The 21,040-nt window shown below is 38.1% G+C and overlaps 1 protein-coding gene across 1 annotated transcript in view; it reads right to left on the bottom strand.

Moving 5' to 3' along the window:
* Nucleotides 1-21,040, bottom strand: part of ITGB1 (integrin subunit beta 1) — a 46,405-nt gene that overhangs the window by 12,042 nt on the left and 13,323 nt on the right. Inside the window, exons 2-13 of the mRNA XM_030504063.1 lie at nucleotides 13,511-13,580; nucleotides 13,179-13,264; nucleotides 11,434-11,656; nucleotides 9,237-9,407; nucleotides 8,674-8,912; nucleotides 7,465-7,620; nucleotides 6,403-6,498; nucleotides 5,366-5,455; nucleotides 4,505-4,645; nucleotides 4,166-4,368; nucleotides 1,943-2,181; nucleotides 219-441 (exon numbers count right to left, since the gene is read on the bottom strand). Of these exons, the coding sequence (XP_030359923.1) occupies nucleotides 219-441; nucleotides 1,943-2,181; nucleotides 4,166-4,368; nucleotides 4,505-4,645; nucleotides 5,366-5,455; nucleotides 6,403-6,498; nucleotides 7,465-7,620; nucleotides 8,674-8,912; nucleotides 9,237-9,407; nucleotides 11,434-11,656; nucleotides 13,179-13,264; nucleotides 13,511-13,580 (1,937 nt within the window). The remainder of the gene's footprint in view (nucleotides 1-218; nucleotides 442-1,942; nucleotides 2,182-4,165; nucleotides 4,369-4,504; nucleotides 4,646-5,365; nucleotides 5,456-6,402; nucleotides 6,499-7,464; nucleotides 7,621-8,673; nucleotides 8,913-9,236; nucleotides 9,408-11,433; nucleotides 11,657-13,178; nucleotides 13,265-13,510; nucleotides 13,581-21,040) is intronic.

Here is a 21,040-nt window from a genome sequence, read left to right as displayed (position 1 = left end):
GGAAGCAATCAAAATACTGTATTAATAATATTTTGTTTGTAATTATTGATTCTCACCAAACAACTTTTACTACCTAAAGAGACCACATGATCCAATATCCCTACACTTCAGGGTAGAATAAAGCATGGTATAAAAAGCCTCATTTTAAAAATTGTGCACGTGTAAATATCACAGACTCAAATGCACAGAGGCTGTGACTTGGTTTTCTCAGTACTTACTTGTGCTCTGCACAGACTCCAAGGCAAGTTTGACACATTTCACATGTGGGGCCTTGGAATTTGGGATCTGTACAGTTACAGGTGCCACATTCGCAGGTTCCTCTTCCATTGCAAATCTGCCCATTTGATGCCATACACGGTGCAGTGTCCAAAGAACAATCGCATGCGCTGCCAGTGAAGTTGGGGAAGCACTCACACACTCTGCATTTGCAGATACCGTTTCCTGTGCATTGAAAAGATACTTCAGTGAAATGAAGTCTAATATAAAACATAACATTTGTGACAGTAAGAAATAAGTGTTCACCATCTCAGGAGAGACACAGGGAAAAGAAAACCCTGATGGAGAGATAATAAAGGTACTAATGAATTAAGAGCTACGAAAGAAATTTCAGCTCCTTGAAAAACTACTTACAGGCATTTCTCCCCTTTTTCCATTCTCCTACACTTACTATTTCCTTCCATAAACAAAATAACAAGACCAGGGAAAGCTGATCAAGACCAGTATAATGTGATGGCCCTATCTCCTGGGTGGAGAGCATTACAACACTGCTTCGGTTCACAGTTTTATATATATATATATATATATATATATATAGATGATTACCTCTCTCTTCTTATCTATCACTATGCAAATTTATAAAGCAAAACCTAGAAAGATGAGGAATACACTAACTTAGACTTCACAACACAGAAAACACCTCTGGCTCCCTAGAACACCACCATTCAGCTGCTGTACTTCTGACCTCACCCTACCAAACTTTATGCTCCTTACCCTCCCTACATAGAAATCAAGGTATCTGAATATCCAGAAAGGTTTTTCAGATAAAATGGAAAGATCTTTGGCTACATCTCTCTTTCTCCATAGAGAATAAAGTGTTTGTCAATACTTATTTGTTACCATATATTTTGGAACACCACCACCATGGCTCCTATCCTTTGTGGAGCAGGTGAGTAATACTGTATTCTGAGCAAATCAGACAATTGAGGTGTTCTCATAATGCAGCTAAAGTTTAGTGACTTCTCTGTTTTATTTTTGTATCACAATAAAAATTGAGGTAGTAGTTACACTCCTAGCACGTACTTCCATGTGCCTAGGAATGTTTTAGGACAAAAATACATGCAGCAAAATAATTTAAGACGCTGGCTGCCAAAGGGCTTTCTAAACTGGTTTTGATTTTGGCAATTAACTGCCATCAGAGTCTTGTTCCAAGCACTTCAAGGGTTTTTTTTCTGGATCTTGCACTTTTATTCTTCACTTACCTTCCAGAATAGTCTCAAGACAGCATCTCACTGGTATCCTGTCAAGCACTGAGTCAAGCACTCACTATTACAAGTAAGCTGAGGTCATTATCTCTTTTTATCGACGCAGTGGTTACACTGAGACAGCACAGCATTATAATCTCAGGACAGTTGTCTCAGCATTCTTTACTATAATACCTGAAGGTAATTCAGTAATACACAGCAGAAGTCAAGTTCACTTTACATCCTTCCTGGAGCTGTGATTCAAGGAAGGTGAAATGTATATTAACACACCATATGTTCATGATCACAGAGAGCTGTTTTATTAATAGTGTTTTCAATCACTAAACCTGTGAATATTCTCATCTCTGCTATGAAGTGGCTATGATCTTTAAGCTAAGTATAACCACTCTGCAGGGCAGAGTTGACAGGCTTGTAAACTGCTGGTGAGTTTTGCCTGCAGAAACTCTGAAGTAGTTTCTCACCTCCACAAATCAAACCATTTGATCGATCACAGTTGAAGTTATCACATTCACAGTATTTGCCAGAATAGACTTCATTGGTGTTTTCTCTTTTCTTGCATACACATTGTCCACAAATGCATTCTCCATTGTTACTGCATATTTCTGTACTGTTCTCTCTCCTGCAGTAAGCATCCATATCCTCACTATTTACTTCATCTGTACTACATTCACATAGTCTTCCAATACGTCCTTCATTACATCTGCAAGGTAAAAACACAACTGAAAATGTAAACTTTAAAGTCAAACAATAGAAATACTGCAAAAATAGCACAAAGAACAGGAGTAGAAGTGGCTATTCTCTCAAGGGACGTTTCAAGTTAAACTTCAAATGAGATTTCCAGCTGACAGCTACATAGCCATTCTTGAACCTCCTGGAGCAAACTGGACTAAGTTGCTCCTGTACTGATTACTTGTTCCAGATAAGAAACTATGTGTCACCACCTCTATCTAAATTGTCACATAACCACTATTAACCCTGTGACAGAACAGGAATTATTTTTAAGCGACAGTGACTGTTCACTGTAGCTGCTGTCACCTTTCAACGAGAAGATTTCCCCTGAACAGCAATTAGGCAGGACAGTAGATGATGTGCAGAGCTGCTGAGCAGAGATCTTCAGGCATCAGCACTTCTCATTATCAATGTTACAGTATTGATGAACAAATGGAGGTTGTTCTTGTTCCCAGCAGTGATGGACAAACTATTCTGGGACATCCGAGACAACCGTTGTCAGGAAACTGCTACTGTTGCAAAAGCAAAAGGCTGTTCTTACCCACAGGTCCGTTCTCCCTGACATGAAACCATGGGGACACCAGTGACAGAGATACCAAGTTTAATAGTCTTTCTACACAAAGAGAAAAATCTATTCTCTCTTAGGGGAACATAAAAAACTGACTGCAAAAATGGAGCAACGGCCCATAAATACTGGATACAAAGTGGCTTATTCCCCAACTTACAGAATACTAAGCAGTGTGGAGGCCATACCTTAGTCTTTCAAACACTGCATTAACCTTCACCAGCCAGATACTAGTCCATCCTACACCAGAAGTCCTCGAAGAGTGAAGTCAGTATCTTTTGCTTTATTTCTAGTAAGTCATATATTAAACCATGAGGAATGAGAAAGCTACACTTTATTTCGGTTACAGTTCACTGAGCAGGAACCAATACTGTTTTTTAAAGTCCTGATCTTGTTTTCCTAGAGATCTTAATTCCATTCTGCTCTTATCATTCTCGTCTTAAGGGTTTCCAAGAGGAAACAGTTCATTTTTGCTGTAGGTTTCTTGGGGGAGTGGTGGGGAGGCTTAAACCTTGACTTACTAGGTTGATCTTCAACCAGTCTTCACTGAAACGCTAAGATTTTGCTCTGCTTTCATTGTGTGTAATTACAGAGATAATTTTACTTAATTTAAGATTGTGTAATAAGGAATACATGTGTAATCTAATCCTTGTGATGGGCAATAAAGGACATTTCAAAGCATAAGTATAAAATATATTAATATAAATATACTAAAAGATAATGTATTTATATAAAATCTATATATATAGTGAAAGATTTATAGATATATGCAATTAGAAGAGATTTTGTAACAGGACCTTAAAAGGTTAGAAATAAAACCAAGGAGAAGAGATTCGGATGTCATTCAAAACAAAAAGTGTTTTTTTTATGACTTTTTATTCTTTCCTGCTATGAAACAATTGGTGCCAATGTGGGTAGGAACTCCTACCAAAAAACTAGGAAGCCTTTGGATTTCTTAATATCACCAGACCTCACATTAGGAGGATATAATTAGATCAGTATGAATACTTGCAAAAATATCACAAAGTGTTCGCATTCGTGTTGTCCCTTAAATCCATAATTTCGCCGTATTACATGGAACTCAAAATTAAATGAAGAAACAGAAAAAGCAGTAAAACCTATATCCTTAAAGTACTAACTCAAGGCCAAATTGAAATTCTGACTTGTACGATGCTGTCAATCTAATGATCAAAATCCTATGAATTCCAGCATAGGGATTATTTGCAGACATAAGGCAGTATGTAAAAATAGCCTAGAAAAACAGGTGTCTAGCAGTAATTTTTGTGCTTTCACAAAAATAAATTAGTAAAACCAAGTAACCCCCAATTGAAGGAACAGAGGTCTTGCTCATATTTCTCTTTTGCAAAAAGAAACAAAACCATCTATTTACCTGCAGGCGCCACATTCAAATGTTCCATTTCCTTCATGGCAGGCTGGACTATTAGGTTCTCCTTCACTTTGACACTGACATTCACAGATGAACTGGAGATTAATTTCCACTTCTTCAGTGAATCCCAGTGGTTTAATTTTAATAGTTTCATTTTGTCCTTTCTTTGGGCATTCATTAGCTGTTACATTAATCTCAAATTTAACCTGCAAAGAAAAATAAATGGAGTGCCACATTAATAAAAGGAATTTTCTCTGTATCATTAAAAAAACCCCAAGTGAGCGTTGGACACTTTAAATGAATTTTACATATTTGAGTAGCAGCACATATAGTTTAAGTTACCTCATCTCCAATTGAAATGTTAGAACATTTCCTTCCGTCTTCTTGTGTGTCATTCACTCCATTCTTGCAGAAAGACTTATAACTGATTGTCACTCCTTTTGGTAGCTTTGTGTTTTCCAGGATAACCTCTGAAGAAAGGGACTAAACCAATAGTTATTAGCTAACTTTGAACTGAATCATGTAAGCATTCTCCTCAAGAAAAGACATACAGCTATGCACAGTCTAAGAGCAAATCCCACAGGCACGCTGGAATTGTGCACATTCCAACATGCCAAGAAACACCAGCCCAGGGCTGCCCATAGTCACATAGAGCCCTTCTCATGACTGAGCCTTGTTACGCAGGGTCGAGGCAGGTCTCCACAGACACTGGAGGCACTTGTGTAAATAAGCCCCTTTTCTCCTTTAGAGTACAAGGGGCAAACAACATAGCTACGAAGAAAATATTTTGGGGCTAAACCCAAGAGTCCCTGAGGTTGATGTAGACATTCTGGGGCCAAGGGGTTGGAAAATGGCCCTTTTCTCCTCCATGTGGAAGGCAGGCAAAAACTGAAGGTGCTGAAGAGACAGTGTAGGGTTTTGTGTGGTTTTTATTTTTTAGAAGGGAAAACATGGATGATAACTTTTAATTTGTAACATTGTTTTAAGTGGCATTAAGAGTGTATCTTTCTAGCCACCTAACCTCTTACTGCCACAGTGTCTGAAAGTCTAAAGTGGTTTTACTGCAATAGTGATGTATTAATAGTTTAGTAAACTATTTTGTAGAAAAAAATAAAATCCACCTTGGAGTATCTGCCTTAAAAACCTCATATAACAACTTAGAAGTGGGAAGATTAATACAACCCAAATAAAATCGGAACTTACATTGTATGCATCAATGATCAGCTGAATCACATTGCTGGAGTTTGAAGACAATGTTCCCACTGCTGACTTTGGTATCAGATTTTTCAATTCCTTTCAATATTTATAAAAGTAGAAGGAAAATGACAGTCTTACTAAGGAACAATGTAAAATCTGTACTATAAATATCTGTATAGTGCTATAATGCTTGAGTGGATTAACTAGTCAAGATCAAGTACTTCAAAAAGACAAGGCCATGGTTTTGCCAGTGCTTATCATGATTTTTGAGGTTATACACAACACTAATATAAAAAAACATCCAGCCTTTTCTTCTCCTTTGCATTTTCACGGTAAATTTGGTAAGAGAATACTAAGACCTTCTCTTATATTGTATGTGGTCAACTTGTACATCTTCAAGATCTTAGAGAAGCACCACACTTCTAGTGCATTAAAGACAAGCAGATAAAAGATGGTTTCTAATGAAGAAGAAAAAAAACTTACAATGTAAATAAAGTTTAAAAAAGCAGAAGAAAAACAAACAAAAAAACCACAAACCACCTTCTTAGGTTAAAGCAAGGAAAAATATGCAGCTCCTTTACCCAGTCATTTCCTATTTCACAATCACATCCAGCAGTTTAGTTAATTTTAAACATCAGGATATAAATAGACCACAAAGGACAAAATACGTTCTTTCATGAGTATGTCTCTTAATTCAGTGTCCACACCCCCCTCAGCTATTTTGCTGTAAAAATGTTCACAAAAATTAACACTGCAAAGATGTTCTCCACTCCCTCCTACCTATGAAGTATAAAGAGGGGTAAGGAGGAAGGATACTTTCTCCTTGGAAATTACACATGCTGTCAGTATCGATTTGAACAAGTAAGAAAGGCTTAATAGTAAAAACATGAATAGCAAAATCCTACTTCCACAATCACTAACTTTCATAATTAATTTAATTTCAAATTAAACAATTTTAATTATTTCAGAGCAAATCTGAGTCAGTCTGAGTGTTTGATGGAAAAAAAGTACAGAGGCCAGAATTATGTGTTGTTTATCTTTACCTTATAAACTGCCTGAAACTCTTCAGTAACAGCAAAGATTGTCTGAATATTGTTCTCACTAAGCTTCTGTACCAGATGAGCGATAGAGGGATAATCCTACAAAAATCAAGCATAAAATGGAATTCAAATTTGGGACACTTTGCTAGAAAACAATCAGAAAGACTCTGACACCATAAACACCTTTACAAACATACATAAGAGTTCTAACTAGCCAGCTTATGTCACAATTCTAAAACAAAACAACCTTCAAAACAACCTTCAAAACCAAACATTCATTGAAAAGATTCCATATATGCCTTCTGAAGAAAGGCGTTTTTTCACAGTAATATTATCATGTTCCCTGCCATTTAAAGTCTCCAGGTTAAATCCTTAATCTCAATGTTCTCAGAAAACTACCTTTTGTAGTTTTCCATGACTTAGGAAAACTACCACCTTTTCTTTAAGAAACATTGCAAAAGATGAAATAAACCTGAACTAATTTCAGGTTTATACTGACCAATATCCACTTAACTCTAAGAATTTATGAACAAACTAACTTGGCAAAGCTTATTGTGTTTGCCCCATCCAGTAAATATTTTTCCTTTCACCTTTTGTCTGATCTACCTATCAATAAACCATTAAGGCAAGGTTGTTAAGCATACTTTTACCATAAACTTTGCATCATAAGATTTCAAGCAATCTTAAAAAGAGCTGGCCAAGGAGCTCTCTATTTTACAGTAGTACTTCTGAACACACAGACTTGCAAAACAATAAAATAATGGGACAGAGCCACTGCACTTTGCCAGTGGACATGCAGGATTATTAATTATTAAAAAGGTTAAGAACCAACAACACAAATCATAGTGTGAAAGTTGCCATTTCTTGAAAATTTCCAATTAAGACTGAATTAATTCTTGCCCATTGGCTTCAGTTAAGCTGAGGTCCCTTGATATAATACAGAGGTAAATGGGTAAAGTTCACAAGATGTAGCAGTCTGAAACTATATGAGATGACCTAACGAGGTTTTTCTGAGCTTACGTATCACAAAATATTAATTTCCTAGAAGATGATGCGAAGACTTACATAATAGTGGCTCATTGTATACATATTATTTTCCAGATGACATTTCCCATCATTTGGTAAAACAATTCCACCAAGTTTACCATCTCCTGCAAAGTGAAATCCAGCATCCGTGGAAAACACTAGTAGTCTTGTAACATTTCTCCAGCCAATTTGTTCCTTGGGAAACAAACAAATGGATTTTTGGTATTCTGCACCAATTTACAGCATTGAAGACCAACACTTGAGAGATAAATGCATGCAAATGTAGGCAGACTTAGGAAAAGCCACACTGCAAAAGTGGTTACCCTGGAAATCATGTAATCCATTCAAACCTTAAAAACACTTGGATTTAATTAAATGTCTGCTCCAAAACACCTGCTGCAAGTTTTTCTCCAAAGGCAAGAAATATTCTGAGATGTACTTTGGTCTGTTCAGTTCTCACTAGAGTATCTAAAGAGCAATAGGGTTGTAGAAATAGGGCACGTCAGTCCAGCTCTTTAATGTAAAGTCCCCTTCTATGTCACTACCACAAAGCCCGAGCAAAGAGGATGGACACTCACAAACTCACAGAATGGTTTGGGATGGAAGGGACCTTAAAGATCATCTTGTTCCAAACCCCCTGCCATGGGCAGGGACACCTTCCACTAGACCAGGTTGCTCCAAGCCCCATCCAACCTGACCTTGAACACTGCCAGGATAGGGCAGCCACAGCTCCTCTGGGCAACCTGTGCCAGTGTCTCACTGCCCTCACAGTGAAAAATTTCTTCTTAATATCTAATCTAAATCTTCCTTCTTTCAGTTTAAAGCCATTCCCCCTTGTCCTATCAACTACATTCCCTTGTTAAAGTCCCTCTCCAGCTTCCACCAAACTATTCTGAAACAACAACTACGAGCAGCAGATAAAGCTTTGAAATAATTTGAGAATAGTTGCTTACTCAGGATTTCATACACTTTTGAGCAGAACTTGACTCTTCTTCTACAGCAAACTTTAAAAACTTTGTACTTTGGAACGCAGCTATCTGCTATGAACATGACCTCTAATCGGCATTGTACTTCCTGGTTTCATTCAATCACTAGAGGTCTCCACAGAAAACAAATCCATGCAGTCTGCCTAGTCTCTCTTGCCTTGCTGGCATGAGATGACATGTTTAAACATCACTATAGAATGCTGTGGCTATATTCAAACAATTTAATCTAATAAAGCAGTAAAGAAAACCAATACACACTTACCCCACAAACTGCAACCTGCATTATTGCATCAAATCCACCTTCAGGAGAATCTAAATTCCCAGAAATGTGCTGTTTACCTACAAGTTCATTGAATTTATTTCCTTCACTGGTAAGGCTGAGCACATTTTTATAGCTAAATGGACTTGTACAGTTCTGGTCACCTGTACAAGGATTTCTGAGTTTGGCTGGTGTTGTACTTATATACGGCATCACAGTTTTCTCCACAAAAGAGCCAAAGCCTAAGACAGAACAATAAGAACCCTGTAAGCTGAAGAATGGAAGTCTCTTATTTATATTACGACATAACAGAATGCAAATGCATTGTAGTTGAACTGGTGTCAGAAATAGTTCTCATAATGGTTTACGTTCCACTTTTGGCATCCACACCAAGTACTCTTATGTTCCTCAACAGGTTCTATGTATTAGAAATACCTGCCATAATACTGAAAACTTAAAAAAAGTTACTCTTCGTATGTAATCATGTGAAAAACATCAGGAAGGAAATTTGATTTCCTTAGTATTCTTTTTTTTTTTTTTTATTAGAATAGACAAATCTTTCTTACCAATTCGGAAGTCTGAGGTTATTTTTTCCATTTCTAACATCAGAGCCGTTCCAAGACTTTTCACATTCTCTAAATCATCTTTCATAGAATAGGAGAGGTCCATAAGATAATAAAGGTCGATGGGGTAGTCTTCAGCTCTCTTGAATTTTAATGAAAATGTTTGGGGTTCCCCTGTTTCAGAGATCAAGCAAAAATAAAATCATTAAAAATTCCACGTCTGCACAGGCAAAAAAAATGCTTTTTTAAGGAAAGGCTTTGAAATATCAGTAGAGGCTTTGAACAAGAGGCAAGTGATTTTTTTTTTCTCCTGTTAACGGAAATGCTTAATAATGATAAAAAGAGTAAATTCAAGAAGCATTTCTTTCACATGTCCAACTTCACATTTCCAAGGTATTTTATCTCCCCACAGAAAATACTAGCCTGCCAAAAAAATCAAGCTTCTCGTAGTCGCTGCAATTTCAAGCCTTCACACTTGCAATACTTTTAACAAGGTTCCAATAGGATCTGATAGCATAAATTTTCAGTATCTATTTGCATCCAAGATGACTCCAAAACTTCTCATGTTTATTTCAAAACCAAAATAAAACCCAATCAAACCAACAACCTTCCTCCCCCTCCCCCCCCCCATCTAAATAGGCTTATAAAAGAAAAATCAGTTCTGGATGGAATATTTCCAGTTACTTGGCATCAAATATAGGTTGAAAGCATAGAAATGGCAGTGAGATGGCAAGTTACTATTTGTTGCACTTGTAAGCCTAGATCCTGAGTTTTGCCAACAGAAGTATGTAGTTTCACTCTGATGTTGAAAGACAGTGCAGAAAATTACACCCCACCCCCAACAGAAAAGTATTCTTTTTCCTAATTATATATGAAATAAGGAATAGAATTAGAAATTTTGTCCTCCACTCCCCTCAGTCACTGACGTTAAATGGTGACGTTACTGCTGCTGAAGTTTGCTTAATAATTATCAAGCATTTGCTTAGTATGAGCAAAATTAGCAAACTGGGGAAACCATTAGACAGGCAAAGTGAACAGCATATGGATCATGCAGCTATGCAACACTATTTTCACACAAACACATGCAAAAAGGAAAAAAAAAACCCGAACAAAAAAAATCTCCAACAACCAAAACTTAAAAGCTTTAAATTTTCCTTAGCTACTGTTTAAAAGAGCCTGAACAGAAAGCAAATATCCCCCTCTTCAAGCACACAGTCCCTCACCAAGAAACATGGTATAAGAAAAGTGCTTAAAAACAGTAATAATCGTTTGAGTAATTAGGCTCTGGTTGCCCAGGTCCCTCATATGTTCTGATGAAGAGACTTTTGTATGAACAGAGGAACAGTGATTTGTTTTGAAGCTGAAAAGGTCACATTAGAAATAAATAGGGGCAATACCAAAATTGCCAAGTAACTTTCCTGTCTTTTCCTTTCCTCTCCTGATAATGCTAAACTTCTTCAAATGATCTTACACTTATTAAGGCAATCACCACCAAGCAGCTGACCCTGACTACAGGCTCTTATTCCAGGTATAAACAACGTAGCTGTTCAATATTTCTGCAGTACCTAGGAACTCTCCTTAAGGACAATCTCCATTATGCTCAAGTACTGCATGAGCTACTAGCCCTGTTCCACCCTTCTCCCCAACTTGAATGAAATAAAGTTCTCTTTAGGGGCTGGAAATGGTACACAGCTACTTTGTTCTCTTTACTGTAGTCTTGTGTCCACATCTTTAGCCTTTGGAAAGTATTTTAAATAGCAATCCAAAAAGCCTGCATAACTACAAAACCATTCATTTCGGGCACGCATGCTTTAGGCAACAGTAGTACTTCAATGAAAAGGAAATGCTCTAAGTTTTTGCTCACTCCTCTACTTTCATTCTAAGAAGCCGCACTGTAGAAAATCAACTACAAAATACGGAGAACAAAATTTTACCTTTCTGACATATATTCAATCCATTCTGTATCTATTTTCTCCTAAGTTCTATTGGGAAAGAAGTGATAATATCTAACCTTTCATAAAAATGAAACAGTATTTGGAGAACCTAAACACCTGGGGCTGACCTGAATGGCTGTGCTATCACTCAGGTTATCTAAACAACAGTAGCTTCTGTAACAAAAAGGTTACACATTCAAAACAAAAATCACAGATGTGGTGGTGACGGAAAAATCATCCGAACACTAGAATGAAATTTTCCTTACCGACTCTTAGTTTCAGTACTAATTTTTGTGGCTGGATCTGTGTAATAGCTTCTGGTTTCAGCTTCTCTGCAGCACCTATCTTACGATTTGTTACTTCTCTATCTTCAAGCACCTGTTTGCTACCTCTGGGATTTTCTATATCTTCCATGGGACAGCCTTTACTCTTTAGTGCTGCCAAGTCATCACATCGGGCAGACGTTGGCTCTCCTTCTTGCAAAAAGTCCTAAAAAACACAGGCAAAAAGGATCAAGTTTACAGCTACCTGCTATTTGTTACACACTATGCACAGTAACACTTCTTACAACAACTCCATTTCTTCTTCCTTTTTTTTTTTAAGTTCATTAATAAAACACACAGTCCTGAAATATATTCAAATTATACTAAACACATCAGTGACTACTACTTAGTCCAGGAGTTTTCATCTATTTATACTTAACTGTGTAAGCAAGATGAAAGAAACAAAATGCGCAACATCACCCCTGACAGAACCAGGACATCCTTTTAAATCAGCTACTCTAAAAGTGATAGCAGGTGGAAAAAGCTTTCATCTGCAGGTAGTAATCCATAGAGGGAACCTACATGTACAGCCTACTTGGCAACTACCCTCCCTTTTAACCTTCTTTTTTTTTGAAAGACTTTATTAAAGATTATGTAAGTATACCTTGGTACTTCACAACAAAATAATGGCAATATGCTGACAGAGCAGGGGAAAGACAGACAACTCTTATTTGGGGGAAATTGAATCCAAAAGTAACATACATGAGCAAAATCAACATGTAACTTTGTACTGAACAACAAACTACCATTACCTCAAATCTAAAAAAAACCCCCTCTAATCTCAAATATAAATAAGGCTTCTGATTGAGAAACTTGGCAATTCTGATTCCCACCCCTCAAAAATATGTATACAAATAAATATATCTTTAAAGCTTGTCAATTCTTGATGACTAGGACCTACAATGAATCCGATAGCTCAAGGCCAAATTTTAAAGTTAGTCTGCTTAATTAAATGTCTGAAGTTTATAAGCTGGTTTGGGGGACAGTAAATAGGTACCATATGGAGTTAAATATACATTATCATCTTCTAGCAAGAAATAAGAAAATTTCTCAGTTTTCAGTAACAAACTAAAGACCACCTGTAGAAATAATTTTCTACTGTTTCTAGCCTGAAGAAGACACTTCAGTATATATAGGCTAAATCACACAATTTAAGATTGTCTTACATTCTGTATTTCCTGAATTTGATTTTTAATTACATAGGAAAGCACTCTTTTTGTTTCAGACTGAAGCAAACCCAAACCAACCTCCTATACCCCCAGTCTACCAACAACAGAAAAATAAAATTTGAACATCTTTCTTTTATAAAAGAAAACCTTCAGTCTCTTCCCCTACTCCACCTATGTCTGTCTAAAATTACCTCTTACTCTAATATCAGTGGCAGAATATAACTAAGCATACCCAGACAGATTCCATGCTGGAATGATTTTAAATAGCTGCGAGACAGCCTGTAGGGTCTGTATACACTTAAGGTTTACAAAAGGAGAAGTAAACACATTGTGAAAACCAATCATACTCAAATCAGGACATCAGGGAAATCACAGTATCTGAACTTTTAAGTATCAAATTGAAGACTTACAGGAAACTATTACTAATGAAAATAAACATTTCCATACATTTCAAGTATTTACTAAAATCTGAAGCCAAGGGGAAGAAACAAACCATACAAGGAATTTTGCAACACTTACTGTTTTTTTACACCAACCACAGTTTGGTCCTGCTTGTATACATTCACCACATGATTTTGCATTAGCTTTTATGCAGTCACTCCCACCTAGCAAAGAACACAAATCAGTCACTCCATTTATAAAAAGGTGCCAACAACAACAGAATTTTAGTTCGTTCCATTCTGGTTTTTTGAAACTAAGTTCTAACTACAAACAGGTTATTAACACGAGATATGGCTGACATAGCCATTAGCACTCATCTAACAATGACATATTTATCTACATAAATAACTGCTAAATACATATAGTTTTAAAGCAATGTGAAACTACTGCAATGAAATCAAGTGACTTACCTTGCTGAGCAAATCCATTCCATATCAAGCAACAGAGGACGCCAGCCCACGTGAGCAATTTTAGATTAGTCTGAAATACAAAAGCAGAAGACCACTGTGTTTCAGAGGAGACAAGGAACATGGAGCAGATGCAAATCAAATGAACGTAGTTGTCTCAGCTGGACAGCTTTGCTCCAATACAGCCATGTTTGTGGATAAACTGTAGTTAAAAGACATCAAACAGGGTAGCTTCAAAAAATTATTTTGAAATCTTGTTAAGGCATTGTATAAACCAGCAAGCAACGAGAAGTCTGAAAACACTATTCGGTTGGGGGATGGGAAAGGAAAGAACCCAAACCAATCTGCTAACATCTTATAAAAAAAAAATTTATGCTCTGAATGTTATCAGAGAGACACTTCTAAACAAAGATACCACAGAAATACAAGAAGGAAATGGAGCTTCTCTGTTCAAGTCTCTGTTTCAAGATAAACGTCAAGGCCCTTCCAAAAGTATTTTATTTGGAATCTTCAAAGGGCATTTGACAGCCTAACTTTGCACATCTTACACTCCTGATATGGTTTAAACCCAGCCGGTAACTCAGCTACTATGAAAAATAAAAAATAAAAATTAACTGTTAAAACTGAAACCAAGACAACTCCAAACTAGAACTTTCTTCTTACAGTATGCAACATAAAGCATCCTTGATATAAACTCAGCCCCTTTTCTAATTCTGTGGACAACAGAGAATTAATGGGTACCATCCTTATTAAAGAAAAAACCCAACACTCTACCCTTTGTTCAGGGCTATAAATCTTAATGAAAGCCTGGTAGAAAAAAATAAATACATACGAGCTATATTATCTATATGCTTTACAGGACAAAATTTGAATGTTTATGAACTATGACTTAGGGTTACTATAATTTTCCCTAATTACTACAGAGCTAGGATTACTTCTCTGAACACTCACAGAATAGCTTGAGTTGGAAGGGACCTCAAAGCTCATCTAGTTCCAACCCCCCTGCCACGGGCAGGGACACCTTCCACTAGACCAGGTTGCTCAAAGCCCCATCCAACTTGGCCTTGAACACTGCCAGGGATGGGGCAGCCACAGCTTCTCTGGGCAACCTGTTTGTGTCTCACCACCCTCATAGTGAGAATTTCTTCGTTATATCTAATCTAAATCTACCTTCTTTCAGTTTAAAGCCATCCCCCCTTGTCCTATCCCTACAAGTCCTTACAAATAATTCCTCCACAGGTTTCCTGTAGGCCCTTTTTAGGTACTGAAGCTGCTCTAAGGTCTCCCCAAAGCCTTCTCTTCTCCAGGCTGAACAACCCCAACTCCCTCAGCCTGTCTTCATAGGAGAGGTGCACCAGCCCTCTGATCATCTTCATGGCCCTCCTCTGGACTAACTTGTACATTCTAAAAATTGGTTTCAAATAGACCATTTTTTCCTAAATTTTATTCTACTTTTATAGCAGGTAGTTGGCCAGGGAGAGCTGTCACGTCTTTGAATTTATGGTACTATTTTAAATTCCATTTCTCTTTTATTCATTATAAGAATTCTGAGAACTTGGACTGTGGCTGCCACTTTTCTTGGTCATCCTAAAGTGTTATTGTGAATTAAAGCCTTTCCAGTCATCCTGGAAACATCAATATTCTTAATACCTTTTTGTTCTATAAAATATATTGCAATAGAACAAGGAAAAGCAAATTTGGCAAAGTCTTTTAAAATGAACCTGACATTCTCTAGAAGATGTACTATTATGCATATAAATCATCAGCAAAGTGAGCAATACTTTAAGTAGGAAAGCAGTTGAGCTTTGGTTTTCCCTGATTTAGTGGCATTGATAATTGTTACTTTGCACATCCAGCCAGACCTAACGGAGAAAGGATAGCTGCTCTAAAATCTGGTGGAGAAGGTTTCAAACAGAGGCCAACCCTTTGCTAACAAACTGTATCCAACAACAGTATTAGATGGTTCATATATTTCCAACAAATCATTCTGGCCTACTCCTCAGTGGATACTGTAGCCAGAGGGAAGTGGGGTGTTTAGACATTGGAGAATTAAGAGACTTGTCATTGAATGACTTTGCTAGATGTTATGCATACCCACATAACAAATTACCGATTAAAAAAAGAACAGTGAATTATACCTTACTTAACTTTTGAGCATTACTTATTGCACATAACTTACTTGATTTTTTCCCTCTGCCCATTTCTGCAGAGGTAATCAGTCCTTCATTCACAAAAACTCTCTTTCATGAAGTCTCCCCTATAAGCAATCACTTGGATCAAACCTGTATAAACATGAACCTGAATCAGAAGGCAACCAAGACCCAACAAACACAAGTAGGTGTAAGATAGATGAAGGGACTGAATCAAGGTTAGAGAAAGACAGTGGCTACATGGTGTAGGAGCACATCTGTCAGGCTAGGAGTTGGGAAGAGAAAGCCTTACCAGGCTGCTCAACTTTAAGGTTCCCTTCTTTCTGTTTTCATGGTAGGTATGTTCTGGGTTTAGCAAGCCTTACTTCCCTCAAATGAAAGGATATTTTGTTACTCAAGAAGCAGTTTTGCTTTAAAGTACAGCCCAGAACGGGGTGGGCTCTTCAGTAAGAAAAAAACTAAGCTGCAGGCATCAGTTTAGAATCATCTTTTCTGTTAGCCAAAACGAGAAAATTATAAACAGTTCACCTTTTTAGGGCAGACTAGCAGCAGATGCGCAGCAAGCCCATGCAGACTTATTTATATAAGTCAGCAAAGATGTGACACAGTGCTAAAACTATGATTAAGACCATTTGGAAGAGAAATGTTCCTGTGGAAATGCATCTGCATGATGAACGCAGCTCTGGGCACAGATTCCCCATAAAGTTAACAAGGAAAATGTCCTCTTCCATATAAGGCTGAGCCAGCGCCTCTCCCAGCACAGGGCCAGCCCCCCAACACACGTGAGTGCGCTTCCTTTACCTCCAGTGCCTAATGGCTTTTCCATCTGCTGAGCGTTGGAAAAACCCAGGTACAGATTTGCTAATTTGGGTTTGACTCTGACGGTTAGCGCAAGCAAAGTGATGCGCAGCCTCAGCCGCCTCTGAGCCGCTGCAGCAGCCTGGTGCCAACAGTGTCAGACACATTCTCCTGCAAGTCACTGGTTAGGACTGTGGATTGCCCTCTGTAGATTCTGCTGTTAAGGGAATAAATCAAAACAAATAACGCCTAACTACACTAGACAGCCAAAGGAAGCCTTTGGAAACCCTTGATGGAGCTGGAACTGAACAGTATGCAACCACAGATGACTGGAACAGAAAAGAACCCATTGTTACAAGAAATAAATGATTTTTTTGTGCAACGTTTACATATTTTCTATTATACTTGTTCTCCCCCTTTAATTAAATCCTTGAAAAATATCCCAGAGTCCTTGAAAAAGTGATTTCCCCCCAAAGAAAAAGGCAGCTGAAAGCTTACAAAAAGCAAGCTTGCCAAGAACTGAAATGTCTTTAACGATATCACCAGTTGGATCCTTTTTCAAAGGCTGCAAATGGTGTGCTGTTGGAAAACTGATTTTAAAATTATTTCTGCACATTTGTGAGCCGTACTCTATTTTTGTTAAATATTTTAGGAAGACAAACACGAACACAACCTCAAATGTTTGGACTCGTTGCTTTCCAAGGTTTTATTTTTTTGCTGTCTCTACAAAGAGCAATGCTTGAAGAGATTTTTTTCTTTATAAAACCAGCTTTGATGGAAATCTCTGGAGCTTCTATAATTTGAAATTAAAGCCTCATTAAGTGACAACAGGATAAAAGAAGGATTATTTCTCTATAGTGAGATTAATTTTGTATTTGCAAATTAAATACTTAGCACCTTTGTATTCTGCTAATCATCAAGATATTTACAAATTATGTTTACTACTCCACAGAACTGAAGCATTGGCAGCTTTTTAAATTGATTTATTAGTACACCAATACGATCGCTGCAGAAAATTAACTGGGCAAATGGGATCAAGAAAAAAGGGTGAGAGTTACAGGAACATCAATTCCTTTGAAAGGAAGTATCAGCGGCTATCCTGCTCTCCTCTCGCCACTCTTCAGCTCAACACTTCACCCCACCTGATGCAATTCATAGTTTACACCTATGTTAAGACAACATTAAAAATGAGCCACTAGGCCATTGCTGTGTTATTCCACTCAGCCAAGCAGCAACTCATGTGACCCAGTACTCCAGCATCCACCAAGCCAACGCCAAGCAAAAGAAAGCACTACAAGGCATCTGCCCCTACTGCATACTGAAGTGTGCCTTCCTGCGAAGCTTTCCATTGAAATACAGAACCATGCTTCATGCCACAGGGGAAATGTTTAAATATGCAGGAGGGAGTTGAGGAGTTGTGCAGAAGCCACCTTTACCTTTTTGAGGCAATAACCCAACAGCCTACTTACTTCACAGCCCCACACGCCACTCACTTATAAACCCAGAAAGAATAAGCAACTCACACTTTTGGAGCAGCGTTTGAGTTTCCTGCAGACTGACACCTCTTTGCATCAGCTGCGTTTTCACATGTTCGAAGCTCAATTCAGAAATGCTGTATGGAATTGATCCCTCCTAGAACTGAGATTACATTTACAGCCCCTTTCATCCAGCTTAAGGATGGAATGTCACCGAAGAGAACTGCCTCATCCTTCTTGTTGATTATTCATCCTCTTTAATCAACCTCCTGGTTGATTCTTCTTACTGCTTTCCTTTCCGAGCAGTGCTAGCTAGTGCAGCCACTGAGTAGCACCAGAGCAAGGAAAAGATCTGGCTGAAACACTAATCCAACAAAGAAAGTGGCTAATTTCAGCTGTCTGGGTCCAAAAATGCTTGTGCTGGCATGGTGAAGGTGGTGAGATGGGGATGGAGAAGAGAACTGAGGGGAAAAAAAGGCAAAGGACACTGCTGTTCGGCCACTGTCCATGGCTGTATGCTGGACTGCACTGGTCACAGAGTCAACCCCACCCCCAGTCATCAAGACTCTGCTTATAGAAAGAGCAGGAAGAGACATGTTTCTAAAATAAGCAGAATTAAATAGTCTCTGGAGACGCCTGTTTCAGGACCTGATGGCTACTCTGCTAAAAAAGTTCCTTTTTCCCTCACTCCAGAAGGTTTACTGGCTTTAGCTGAGGGCCACACTTTTCAGCATGAATTTTATGGGCTGACAGGAGGACTCCATCCACATTTCTGGAGAGAAGAGAAAGGAAAAGAAAAAAAAGGACACAGCCATTTTCTTAACTGGAAGGGACAAAACAACCCCAGTGACATGGGAGAGCAATTACACAGGCATTACAGACTTCTAAGCAAGGACCCACACCTCTCTAACTACTGATGGCCAGAACTCCTACAACAAACATCATTAATTATAGACCCAAATTTTCCTGGACATGCAACGACTCTAAGCATATCTGCTTCTACAACAATTCACTGCAAAGCAGGAATTCACTATAAAAGAAAGAAGTAAAATGGTATCTTGCTGTTCTGCCTTGACCGAAGTATTTTGCAAAGAAAGGCACGGGTACGAAGTTAGTGTTTCACATGAAGGAGTTACTTTTGATTAAAGTTTCCAAGTTTGTAGTGCAAATTTTCCAACAAATCTTAAATAGGTAATTCTTCATTTGTGACCTTCACAGCTATCTCATTTAATTAATGTAAATGTTACTGCAATACTTAATTATAGCTGGAATGCACTGCTTGCACAGTAAATTCCAGGACGACCAGATCAAGAAACTACATGATGCATTCTTCTTCATGGAAGTGAAGATTTGGGGTAAACACTGATAGTCAAAAAGCAAGACATTTTAAACAAAGAACTAAAACCCTAACTCACCCTGCACAAAACCGTTTGTACCCTGGATGTGGACCAGCCCTGTGATGGCTGCCCTTCACAGAGAGGCCCAGCTCTCGGCCATGCACCACCTGCAATTAGCTAATGGAATATCCCCATGCAGGGGAAGTGAACTTGATGGACCAGTCAAGATGGACAATGTAAGCGCAGTCTCAAGAGCAGGACTTTGCAACACCTGATCCACATGGAAATGCTAGAAGTAAGCCTGTCTTCAACAGCCTATCTACGAGCCTACCAACAGCATGGCTCATCAAGACCACAATGTTCTTTCACTCCCTGGCAACTTTACAGATGTTAATGGAGCAGGTTTTGAACTGCTTGCAGTAATATGGAAAGAATGGGATATTAACCCAGATTAACGTGCAAAGTAACAAATTCTTTAGCACTGAAACAGCTTTACACAAAAAACTCATCACATCGAGACTGCTTACTCAAACTGCATCCTGAAAAAGCTTTAAAGCATAACCACTTCAGCTACTGTGATGCTACAGGATAAAAGAATCGGCAGCGTTCCACATCAGACTTCATTTCTCTGCCAGTTATCTTCTGTAAGTTAAGGGACTAAAACAAGCATAGTCACCAAATACTCATGATAAGCACTTCCATAACCACTGTTTAAGTAGGGCATCGTAAGTTAAAATAATATATAATAAACCAATTAGGACTTAAATTTTAATTACAATGACTTAAAACGTACAGGAAGCGGATTTCTGCATGCCAGAACCACAGGGAAGTAGACAAACATAAACAGTAACACAACTGGTTTGCTAAGACTCTCAGTTATACCACGTTACTACCCATAGTTTATTCATACTCATACATTTAAAAAGTTTCTCAACAGATCAAGTTGCTTAAAATTCACCAAAAAGGACTGGATTCAATGGGAAAAAAATAATCAATAAGCGTTAGGTTCTAAAATAGAGTTGTGGGTCTGAAACCGCTACTGAAAACCCAGCACGGGCACCTGCATCACACTGCCTTTTTAGCTAAATACATGAAAACGTTCATCTGAAAGTACCAGGAGGCTGAGGCCACAGCCCATGAGAGCAGATCTGGAAGGCTGTTCATGGTATCGGCCTATGTCCCCAGAGTACGGGGGTTTGTTAGTTTATACACAATGCAGCTGCTTCAAGACAGAACAGCTAACTTCACAAGCACTCACATGGTTTGACCATATTATTCCTTTTATAGAGAATTTATTAATACTTGTTCCTGGATTTCACAGGAGCCCTCAACTTACCGACAATTTTAAATAGTGTAATGAAAAGCAATTAGGTATTTTTCTTCAAAGTATTTTCTGGTCTTTATTTGAATTACTGAGTGGAAACTAATCCACCCAAGTTAGGTGCCTGGCTGATGGGAAAGGGGTGGGGAAGGACATTTTTCTTTAGAGAACACATACATTTCCTCTATAATCAGAAGAAAAGAGGTACCAATTTCAGAACAACTGTAGACGATAAAATTTTCTGATATTTGATATCTCTTCACCTCGAGAAAGATAAAATGTGGTAGATCCCATTATGATACAGTTCGCACCTCAGTTCCCAGATATTTTACAGCACTGAGGCGTATCAGGAAGTATGATAACTGGGCTCCAGGCCCTCCTCAGCCCCAAAGGGTTTGAATTCACATTTCCTGGGAATGCACTATCATCCTACAGGATATACTAGTAAGAGC

This window comes from Strigops habroptila, chromosome 1 (genome assembly GCF_004027225.2).
Source record: "Strigops habroptila isolate Jane chromosome 1, bStrHab1.2.pri, whole genome shotgun sequence".
In the NCBI taxonomy this organism is placed as follows: domain Eukaryota; kingdom Metazoa; phylum Chordata; class Aves; order Psittaciformes; family Psittacidae; genus Strigops; species Strigops habroptila.
Note: the sequence above shows the minus strand (reverse complement) of the source record. Positions and strands in the feature narration are given on the sequence as shown.